Source organism: Hemibagrus wyckioides, linkage group LG23 (assembly GCF_019097595.1).
Source record: "Hemibagrus wyckioides isolate EC202008001 linkage group LG23, SWU_Hwy_1.0, whole genome shotgun sequence".
In the NCBI taxonomy this organism is placed as follows: domain Eukaryota; kingdom Metazoa; phylum Chordata; class Actinopteri; order Siluriformes; family Bagridae; genus Hemibagrus; species Hemibagrus wyckioides.
Window position 1 is genome coordinate 19,237,864 of NC_080732.1, and position 11,486 is coordinate 19,249,349.

At 42.4% G+C, this 11,486-nt stretch overlaps 2 protein-coding genes across 2 annotated transcripts in view; both read left to right on the forward strand.

Annotated features, from left to right (window-relative positions):
- The first annotated feature begins 8 nt into the window (after positions 1-8).
- Positions 9-8,380, forward strand: smpd5 (sphingomyelin phosphodiesterase 5). Its single transcript, XM_058376843.1, has 8 exons — positions 9-211; positions 2,505-3,672; positions 4,589-4,664; positions 4,801-4,941; positions 6,061-6,150; positions 6,356-6,419; positions 7,085-7,244; positions 7,617-8,380. The coding sequence occupies exons 2-8, from the start codon at positions 2,611-2,613 to the stop codon at positions 7,716-7,718; spliced, it is 1,695 nt and encodes a 564-aa protein (XP_058232826.1). The 5' UTR covers positions 9-211; positions 2,505-2,610; the 3' UTR covers positions 7,719-8,380.
- A 677-nt stretch (positions 8,381-9,057) lies between these two features.
- The window catches only part of gpatch3 (G patch domain containing 3), a 4,141-nt gene continuing 1,712 nt past the window's right edge, over positions 9,058-11,486 (forward strand). The window contains exons 1-5 of the mRNA XM_058375801.1: positions 9,058-9,493; positions 9,843-10,306; positions 10,638-10,812; positions 11,136-11,195; positions 11,485-11,486. The exon at positions 11,485-11,486 is cut by the window's right edge and continues 117 nt beyond it. Coding sequence (XP_058231784.1) covers positions 9,091-9,493; positions 9,843-10,306; positions 10,638-10,812; positions 11,136-11,195; positions 11,485-11,486 — 1,104 coding nt within the window. The 5' untranslated portion in view covers positions 9,058-9,090. The remainder of the gene's footprint in view (positions 9,494-9,842; positions 10,307-10,637; positions 10,813-11,135; positions 11,196-11,484) is intronic.

Consider the following 11,486-nt stretch of genomic DNA (forward strand, 5'->3'; position numbering starts at 1 on the left):
GTGAACGAAACCGCTGGAGAGAGAGAGAGAGAGAGAGAGAGATTGTGTGTGAGTGAGAGAGAGAGAGAGAGAGAGAGAGAGGAGGGAACGAGTCTAACTGCAGTCGGTGTCCCGTTCTCGTGCTGATTGTGATTCACAGGAAGATGAAAGTCGTAGCTCGTGCTTAAACACGCGCGTTTTGGAGCAGCGACTTAAACCGAGCCTCAGTCAGGTGAGTACATCAGTTCAACTTCAGCTAGCTCGCTGGCTAACACCTAGCTACCCATGTTTTGGGGGGAAAAATCAGGTGAAAATGTAATAAAAGGAGGTGTCGGTCTACTGCTTATCGTCTTGAGTCGAGTCTTGAATCTTGAATCGAAGGCGCGTGCTGGAGCCCCATCACCTTTCAACCATTTGGAACTCAAATCCGCGAGTCGATTCCGCTCTGACGTCACCGCCAGTAACGCTCTGTGTTCATTTGATACGCTTTTGATTCATTTCTCAGGAGTCACTGCTGCATTTCCGCCCTGCCTGCCTTTCCTTTTTCACTTCAGGGCATTTTACACACTTCTGGGTTGTTTTCCTCCACCTTAATGATACCGAACTGAACTCGAATCTATTAAATACACGATTTAATCCAGAACAAAGGCTGTTTAATGAGTTGGAACAGGTATTAGTGCGGGGTTGCCAGATGTGTATAACAGAAACTGACACCTTGTGTAAATATACCCAGTTTACTCTGACCAGCTATCCAAACACCGAGCTGCTCAAACCGGTCGAACGTGTGTGCCAGATGCTGTAATGTGCTTCCTTATTACATGTAACACCTGGACTATCCTAACATGGGATAAAACACATCAGATCTGTGTCTAAACAATCCTTTCACCAGGGTCAGGAAATGCTCTCATATTATCGCTCATACTTCCATAAATAAAATATATCTATAGGAATATCAGAGAGTAAATTACAGACCTAATGGATGCACAACATACAACATTTATCCACTAATGAGAGGATGGAAGATCACATCACACACCCATTAGTGCATTAGAGACATCTAGGCTAAGTCATTTTATTACTTTCTCATATATGAATGGTCTCTATAAATGGTCCAGAGCTCAGGCTTTTGTCTAAATGGCGCTACACATTGACTCCAGATCCACCAGATAATGCTAACCTATTTACTGAAGATGAATGTGGACCTAAAAAGGAGGATCTGGCCACCCAGATTCCACAGGGAACTGAAGCTTTGATTCATTTCTTATCAGATCAGCTGTGAATGATGTTGGTGTCAGGATTTCAGGATTTTCAAGTTCACTCGCTTGTGTTTCCAAACAGGACACCACCCAGGGCTTAGAAATGTTTTTTTCCTGACACGCAGTTCCAAGTTCAACACCAAGTAACCACACCTCGATTCAGCTGATTGTTCTGTGCTCTCAGGAAATGCTGTGTGTAGCAGGTGTTGTGGTGAACAGGCAGGTAAACTCGGAGGTGTGTGTGTGTGTGTTGTTTTCTCCGGTGTGCTGATTGCAGATGGTGAGAGGTGGACAGATGGCGAGGGCTGGATTACCGTGGACATGTCTGTTCTTGCCCTCATCTCAACCCAAAACCACTGATTTATCAGGGGGTGAAAGTCCTTCGCTGGTCCAGTAAACAGACCTGGATGGATTATTTCAATCTGTGTCCTCTGTGTTTTATTGAACAGCTTTATATGCTTATATTCAAAAGAAATCAGGAATATAGAAATATTTCAGTTCTGACTGGAGGAGTTCCTGTAAAACACCAGATTATTGACTTTTGGGAATTCCCGGTTTTGAATGTGAAATATCAACTTGAAAAAGAATCTCAGCATGTGTGTCTGATCACATGGAGCTTTCCGGAAGAATGCAGATTTAAATCCATATTTAAAAATAGGATTTTAACTAATTATATGAAGGTAATTGACCAGACATATAGAATAATAGAGGAGATTTCTGTAATGACTCTTTGGCTGATGAATAAAACTGATAAACTTACACTAGAGGTCTAAGGGCTGTTGTTTCCCAGGGGGAATAAAGACATGAGGATGAAGCGGGTTTGAGAGAACAGAAGCTTACGGTAGCATTAAATTACAGAAAAACATTTCTTGCTCTCTGATATTCTTACTCTTGTAGAGCCACACAAGAAAATAGTCCCGTCTCTAAAGCCCTATTCGGGGTGGATTAGTTTCCTGTGTGGAGGTGGTGTAATGCAGTTATTAATGGATTATTTCTGGGATTTTAGTCTGAATGCGTCGGGAGAAAGAGATCATATCTTTTCATTTCCTCTCTTTAAAACCTGCAGAGGAAATAACTCCAAGGTTCTGAATTGATTAGCGTTCCTCCAGACGTCTCCGAACAGTCCGAATGATACTTAGGAGCTCCAGTGCAACAGATTCAGAGATTTATTTAGCTGATTTTACATCATTTCAGTCAAACGTGAACCAGCATCTGCCCGTGTTGGAGTATTTCTTTAATGTATACTTGTGTTTTTTTTTAAACTCGCAGGGTGATGAATTGGCTGCGGGCTGGAAGTTTGGACGTGGTGGACGGGAGATGATCGGACGTGTCCTGAGCTGCTGCGTGTCCTTGTTGCGGTGTTGTGAGACGAGGAATGCCTCTGAGAGAGTCTGCCTTCCCTAATGGCTTCGTCGAGGCTCTTCACGCCCTGGGATGGGGCCTCATCTTCCCCTGTTTCTGGTTCCTGGACCGTCTCATTGCCGTGTGTGTGTCCATCACGCCGGAGCGCAGGCGGAGACTGGAGGAAGAGTGCTACCTCCACCCTCTCGAGGTCTTTTTTGGCTTCTTGCTCTTCCTCCTCCTGTTCATCATCTCGGCGCCGTTCGCTTTGCTGGGTTTCCTGTTGTGGGCACCACTCCAGTGCGCTCGCCGTCCCTTCTCTTACATGCGGCGGGAGGTGACGATTAAGCTGCAGGACCGGAACGCCGGATGGGAGGAGTCTGGAAAGGTGACGTTTGTGCTTTTAAGTGCTAATGTGTGCCTCCTGCCCGGGGGCCTGGCGCGCTTTAATAACCTAGCTCACACGCAGCAGCGGGCGCTCCTCATCGGACGCAACATCGTCCAGGGCGTGAGCCGGCCGCATATCCGCATTTTCGTTGACTCGCCAAGTAGCTGCGGAGCCTTGAGCCCGTCCTCCAGCCTACTGAATGCTGGCTCCGCCTCCTACGGCACCGTTAACGCTCAGACACAGCCGGCAACACAGGAACAGGATGGAGACGTTTCTAAAAATTCACCGACAGAGGAACAAGCCATGGATGCTGATAAAGAAAACCCGCAAAAGTCCAGTGATGGTGCCGTGGCGAGCAATCACACGCACGAACTCCAAGTGAACGGGAGCCACGTGAAGCCTTCACGAGCGTTACACACACCCCTGGAGGTCTCAGCTCTGTTTCCTGCCAATGTGGACATCCTGTGCCTGCAGGAAGTGTTTGATAAGAGGGCGGCGGCCAAGCTGGCTGAGGTTTTGTCTCCGCTCTTTGGTCATATCCTGTATGACGTGGGCGTGTACGCCTGCAGCTCCGGCTCTGGCTTCAAGTTCTTCAACAGCGGCTTGTTGGTGGCCAGTCGCTACCCGGTGATGGAGGCGCAGTACCGCTGTTTCCCCAATGGACGAGGAGAGGACGCTCTCGCTGCTAAGGGCCTTCTCTCTCTGAAGGTGCACAAAAACACTGAAACAGAAACACTGAAATGGGTTTCTTTAGTGATTGTTTAAATATGGTGTTAGTCCAGTGTCCGAGAAGAACACAACAACAAATCCGGAAACACAAGGACGAATCAGACAAAGCGGAAAAGCTAGGTCTAGCGTTGCGAATGGAATTCTTCCCTCTGATTGGACGAGACATCGGTCACTCAGGATCTACAGGAAGTCCAGCAGTAGCTGCAGCAGTAGAAAGTGGATTGGTGTGTGTATGAACACAGCTCTGCTCTTATAGCGTTCCTTACATCCTTTAATCTGGAATAGTTTGGTCTTCTGAAACATTCCTGTTTTTAGAGATCGCAGTCTAATCTTTACTCCATGATACACTATCAGTATCTCCAACATCACACCATATGAACGTCCTTCCTCACAGTAGAGCTGAATGAATTCTGTTTTCATTTACTGCATGCACTACTGAATAAAAATGGTTTAAAGTGAAGGCAGAACTCCACACATGTACAAGAAATAAAGTTAGATACACAATTTCCTACTTCCTGTAGATCCTGAGTCACAGATGTGTCATCCAATCAGAGGGAAGAATTCCATTCACACGCTACACCTACCTTTTCCACTCTATCTTTTGTGCTTCTTGGCCACCGTGTGTTAGCATCTATAGTGGAATCTCAAACACCAATCAGCTCTGAATAAACTTCACATTTACATTAAGCCACGCCCACAGAACTCCATACAAGGCAAAGAAAGCTGAAAATGCCAAAATTTCACTAATGTCTAAACAGTGGAAGAGTTCCTCCTCAATGCAGAGTGTGTGTTAGAGTTCATCTGCAGTCGTAAACACACCATAACACACTCCGTATCTCCCTTTACAGGGTGCCAATACTTTTGCTAATGTGTTCATGTTCGGTTTTTCTGACAGGTACAAACAGGATTGGAGAAGGGAGAGAAGAAGCTGGTGGGGTTTGTTAACTGCACTCATCTTCACGCTCCAGGAGGTAGGAGGTTTTCACGTCTCACACGTTGTATTTTTATCTCTGAAGGCCTTCGTGTTTTTAAAATCTTTAAGTTTCTAGTCTCAGTGCAGATGGTGAAGGTGATGCTGTGGATTTTTTTTTGTTCTCTTGGTTTTAGGAGAAGGAGCGGTTCGATGTGAGCAGATGGACATGATCACCAAGTGGATCGAGGAGTTCCAGACCACCAGCAGGCAGCCGGACGAGGCGGTGGTGTTTGACCTGCTCTGTGGAGACTTCAACTTCGACAACTGCTCTCCAGGTGGGTCACTAAAATCAACACACACAACACCCCCTCTGTAATATACACACAATGAAGTACACAACATCCTTCCTCTTTTCAGTATTTTTATTCAATTTGAATAATTATTTTATCATTCAGAAATGATTTTATTTTATTTTTTTCATTTTTCCAATATATCTGTTTATTTTTGCTTCCTTATCCTTAATGTTTTTTTTATCTTTATAACTCACGTACATTACAATTTTTTCTTTTACATTACAATGTTTTTTATTTTATTTTTAATATTTATTTATTTATTTATTTATAATTTTGCTAGATTACACACATTATTAATGTATATTTTATTTTAAATATTTAATTATTTTATTTATTTATTTATAATTCTGCTAGATTACGCACATATTATTAATGTATATTTTATTTTATTATTAATATTTATTTATTTATTTATAATTCTGCTAGATTACACACATTATTAATGTATATGTTATTTTCTTTTCTTTTTAATATTTATTTATTTATTTATTTATTTATTCAGTTAGTTAGTTAGTTATAATTCTGCTAGATTACACACATATTATTAATGTATATTTTATTTTATTTTTAATATTTATTTATTTAATTTATTTATTTATAATTTTGCTAGATTACACATTATTGATGTATATTTTATTTTATTTTTAATATTTATTTATTTATTTATTTATTTATTTATTTATTTATTTATTTATTTATTTATTTATTATTCTGCTAGATTACATACATATTATTAATATATTTTATTTTATTTTGTATTTGTACGTTTTTTTATTTTTTTATTTTATTATAGTAAATAATTTTTATCATAGAAGATATTATTATATATTTATATTTCATATATTGAGAAAACAAAATTCAAAAAATATTTTCTTTTCTATTTTTTTTTTTTAAACCTTGTCATGATCTTTCTTTTTAATTTTAATATGATATAGGTATGAGAAGTAATTTCAGTAATAACCAACTAATGAATTATTAATGAGCTAACAAGCTTCCTAACTGAGTTTCTAACGTCAGAAACATTATTGTCATTATCAGCATTAAAGTGTGTGTGTGTGTGTGTTTGTGTGTGTGTGTGTGTGTGTGTGTGTGTGTGTGTAGATGATGATCTGGAGCAGAAGCACACCCTGTTTAATGACTACACGGATCCGTGCAGAGCCGCAGCGGGACGAGAGAAACCCTGGGCTATAGGTACACACACACACATACACACAAACGCACACACACAAAGTGATGAGTAAAACATCCTGTGTGTGTGTGTGTGTCCTGATTGTATTGTTTTATTTGATGAGGAACATGTTATATGTGTGTGTGATTGTTGTGTTTGTTCAGATGCAGTGTTGTTACTCCTCTGTGTTTTTGTTGTTTGTTGTTTTCCTCCTCCTCCTCCTCACAGGGACTCTGTTACAGCAGCCCACGCTGTACGACGAGGACGTGAACACTCCTGATAATCTGCAGAGGTAAACCTGAGTGACGTTCCCTCTACTGAGTTATTTATGAAATGAAATGAAACAGCCTTTATTTGTCACATATACATTACAGCACAGTGAAATTCTTTCTTCACATATCCCATCCTTGGAGGTTGGGGTCAGAGCGCAGGGTCAGCCATGATACGGCGCCCCTGGAGCAGAGAGGGTTAAGGGCCTTGCTCAAGGGCCCAACAGTGGCAACTTGGCGGTGCTGGGGCTTGAACCCCTGATCCGCCGGTCAACGACCCAGAGCCTTAACCACTATTTACATACAAACACTTCTGTACCAGAGGAAATCAATTTTATTACAAATCGAAAGAAAATACTATTATAAAATCTTTTTCTTCTTTCGGCTTTTCCCTTCAGGGGTCTCCACAGCGAATCATCTCTCTCCACCTATCCCTATCTTCTGCATCCTCAACACTTTCACCCACTAGCTTCATATCCTCATTTATTCCACCCATATACCTCCTCTTTGGCCTTCCTCTTTGCCTCTCTGGCAGCTCCATGTCCAACATTCTCTACCAATATACTCACTCTCCCTCCTCTGAACATGTCCAAACCATCTTAATCTGGGAAAAATACTGTTATAAAATAAAATATCATTTTATTTAATTGTAAATTCAGTGTATTAAATTGTATTATCATTTCTGCAGGACTCTGGAAAGTGAAGAGTTGCGTAAACTGTTCTTGGCACCTCCTGTCCCCCGGGGCGACACCCCTCTTGAGTACCCTGAACCCGGGGAGGCCTGGGTGGGCCGCCGCATCGACTACCTCCTCTACAGAGAGAGCACACTAACTGACCGCTGCCACACGGTGAGACGCAGGACAGCTCACATTTTACTGAAGCTGATACTAATCATCACTAATCACTAACCCTAATCCTTACACTAACACTAATTCTTATCCTAATTCTAATCCTAATCCTCACCCTAACAGTAATATTTATCCTAATCCTCATCCCAACTCTAATCCTAATCCTAATCCTCACCCTAACACTTATCCTAATTCTATCCCTGACCCTAACCTTAATCCTAATCCTCACCATAATCCACAACATGTTTTGAGGAAAACCTTCGAGCATCAAACCCCTTCAGCATGTATAGATCCTCGTATCTCTGTGTCCAGTCTGCAGGTCAGCTGTTTTATTGAATCTGACCTTCATGTTTTTTCTTTTCTTCCCTTCAGGAAGTTGAGGAGTTTACGTACATCACTCAGCTGGCTACTTTAACAGATCACATCCCCGTGGGTCTGAGACTCGGCGTCACGCTCGACTCCTCAGGCTCTTGAGCTTGAGCACACACACACATGGGCACACATACACGGACACACACACACACAGACACGCGCACACACACGGACACACACATACACACGCACAAACACACACACAGACGCGCACACACACGGACACACACATACACACGCACAAACACACACACACATGGACACACACATACACACGCACAAACACACACACATGGGCACACACACACGGACACACACGCACAAACACACACACACAGACATGCGCTCACACACGGACACACACATACACACACACACAAACACACACACACTTCACACACTGCTGCTGTTCCAGGTCAGGGGAATAAAATGTCCAATGTTTTATATATCAGTAGCTAAATCCTGATTCTCTGTGATTTTATCTTTATCAGGTGAGAGTTCTGTTGGGTCTGACGTTATAAAGACACCTTCATGGTTTGGGATTTATAAATATTAACTGAATGAAATGAAATGAAATGAAAGTTTTTGCACTCCTGCAGCATGGAAACTGTATTAAAGTCCTTACCTCCTGCATGGTTTAGAATCCACTAAGAGGCACAGACTTCAACTGCAATAAAACACCTTTTCTTATTTAGGGTTTTTGCTTTTTTTTTCATGCACTCTTTGATGATTGATGTAAACTATTTTAATAAAATGTGACACTTTTCAAATGTGGACTGATTATTTAATTTCTGTTTTAAAAAATTGAGTTATTAATTCATTATTAAACAAATTTTAAAAAGACATAAATCAAGAAACAAATTCTGCAAACAAATACACTATACTGCCAAGAGTTTTGGGACGTCTGCCTTTACCTGCACATGAATGTAATATGGAATTGTCCCGCCCTTTACAGCTATAACAGCTTCAACTCTTCTGGGAAGGCTTTCCACAAGGTGTAGGAGTGTGTTTATGGGAATTTCTGACCATTCCTCTAGAAGCACATTTGTGAGGTCAGACACTGATGTTGGACGAGAAGGTCTGGCTCACAGTCTCCACTCTAATTCATCCCAAAGGTGTTCTATGGGGTTGAGGTCAGGACTCTGTGCAGGACAGTCAAGTTCCTCCACACCAAACTCACTCATCCATGTCTTTATGGACCTTGCTTTGGTCACTGGTGTGCAGTCATGTTGGAACAGGAAGGGGTCATCCCCAAACTGTTCCCACAAAGAGCATGAACTTGGTATGAAGCTGAAGCATTAAGAGTTCATTTCACTGAAACTAAGGGGCCGAGCCCAACCCCTGAAAAACACCACCTGAACTCAGTGATTTGGAGGGGTGTCCCAATACTTTTGGTAATATACAAGGACTTTTGTCTGCGTGCGACTTTTATTGTTGCATCACCAACATCCGGTTAGACGCTAACACAACAAAGATGGCGGCGCCAGAGGCAGAGGATGGAGTGTATTTCGTGGTAAACAACATTCCTGTGAAATTTCGCTCTGCCGATCTGAGAAATTATTTCAGCCAGTTTATAGAAAGCGGGGGATTTTTATGTTTTCATTACCGACACAGACCGGAGGTGAGAATAAATACCGCGGAAACAGAAAAGGCTCTGAAACAGACCGAGAAAAAGGCTGAGGATGAGGAGGATGATGAAGGTGAGAAGAAGAGCGAGATTAAAGCCGAAGCCTCGTGTTGCTGTGTGGTTTCTGTGAAGGCGACAGAAGCGGAGAGATTTGTGAAGATGTACAGCGGAAATCAGTGGATCGACTCGCAGGGAAACTGGCTCGTCAAGCGCTGTCTGATCCGGAGGATTAAAGTGTCCAGTCACATCGGTCAGTCTCAGTCCGGTTATATCTTTCTTTTGATCAGTTAAAGACACAATCTGTAATTTTAAAACTTAAGAAGTGCTCGTAATCCTGTAATATCAGTCACTTCTACAAGTAAAACTGTGTTTTGCTAATGGGCCTGTAATTGGACCTTCTAGTTTTCTTTATTCAGCTTAATGATTGTTTATTTTTCCGTCCCGGAATATAACCCCGCCCCCAGTCACGCCCCAAACGTCTAATCTTAGCCCTTTTTCTACGATCAGAGTTATAAGAGAGATAAAGGCGAGGGCTTGTCATCATTGGGAGAGAGTGGGCTTTATAATGAATGTGATTGTAACTTGTTTTCTCTGCACAGATCCAGAGGTTTTTCCGTACAAGACGAAGGCGGAGCTGAGGCGTCCCACGGCGCACATGGAGCGTTTCACTAAAGCTGACCTACTTGCCATGCCCGAGCTGACTCCGCCCGCTCTCATGCCCGCAGGTAACGTGGGCACGCCAGTCAGCGTCTTCCTGCAGCTCATCCAGTCCTGCCGCCTTCCTTCGCGCCTCATCCGCAAACTGGGCCTCACCTTCCCCAAGACAGGCTCGCACCGTCGCTATGGCAACGTCCCCTACCAGTACAACACGGCTGTGATGGAGGCGAGTGAGGAGAGCGTGTTCACCGCAGGAGGGGTGGAAATCTGCGGGCCAGGGAGCATCGCTCCACCGAAGAGCACAGGGAAACCGCAAGAGAACAAGGAGCAGCCAATCAGAGCGGACCATCCAGAAGAGGGGGTGGAGAGTGAGGTGGAAGAGGAGGAGGAGTCAGGACCAGAAGATGTGAGTCATTTTCATACAGTAAGCGTGAGACTGTGTGCGCGTGTGTGTGTGTGTGTGTGTGTGTGCATGCATGCGTGAGTGTGTCCATGAGTGTGTGCGTGAGTGTGTGCGCGTGTGTGTGTGTGTGTGTGCATGCATGCGTGAGTGTGTCCATGAGTGTGTGTCCCTGAGTGTGTACGTGAGTGAGTGTGTGTCCATAAGTGTGTACGTGTGTGTGTGTGTGTGCATGAGTGTGTGTGAGGTGGTTGGTGAAGTTCTTATTATCCTCTACTCCACTACATGATGTTCAGTGTGCTAACTCTGTGTGTGTGTGTGTGTGTGTGTGTGTCAGGATGATGACCGGTGTGAGGAATGGGAGCGACACGAGGCTCTGCACGAGGATGTGACGTCTCAGGAGAGGAGTAAAGAGCGTCTGTTTGAGGAGGAGATCGAGCTGAAGTGGGAGAAAGGAGGCTCGGGTCTCGTGTTCTACACCGACGCCCAGTACTGGCAGGAGGAGGAGGGGGGTCAGTCACCATGCTGCACATCTGCATCAACATCTGCATTAACTCTTTACACGCACTCTTGATTATTAAAAGTTCAAATATAAATAAATAAAAACATAAAAGCTGCTATCAGTTATTTTATTGACAAAAAGTGAAAATAATCTAAATGATTAATAAACTGTTTAAAAAAAAATCAGAATTAAAAACAGTATTTTTGTGTAGAGAATATATTTATTTGTACATGATCACAGTGTAATGAGAGTTTAGTTATCGTTTACAGTTTTATTTGTTAACACTGTGCACTCCTTGTTTGTGATCGTAATTCATTTTTATCTTTTTTGTAGATTTTGATGAGCAAACGGCAGACGACTGGGACGTGGACATGAGCGTCTACTACGATAAAGGTACAAAAAAGGATTTAAAAAATATTATTATTATATTATATCTTATATATTATAATGTTACTATAATAATAATAATAATAACAATAATGATATTTATTATTATTATTAATATTATTATTTATCTGACTAACTCTGAGTCATAAAGAGTTTTATTTCTTGATTTATTTAAAACTCTTTAAATCAGAAGTGTTCTAAAGGCTTACTCATACAGTCATTAGTTAATTAGTTAAATAGTTAACCCGTTGTGTTGATCGTCCGTTGCCGTGGTCATGACGTTGCTGGCAATCAGAT

Excerpts from the sequence above, each read along its gene's own strand:
- smpd5 (XM_058376843.1), top strand. The coding sequence starts at position 2,611 with ATGCCTCTGAGAGAGTCTGCCTTCCCTAATGGCTTCGTCGAGGCTCTT. Across the intron at positions 3,673-4,588 it reads AGGGCCTTCTCTCTCTGAAG|GTACAAACAGGATTGGAGAA; the intron begins GTGCACAAAAAC and ends TTTTTCTGACAG. Across the intron at positions 6,420-7,084 it reads ACTCCTGATAATCTGCAGAG|GACTCTGGAAAGTGAAGAGT; the intron begins GTAAACCTGAGT and ends TCATTTCTGCAG.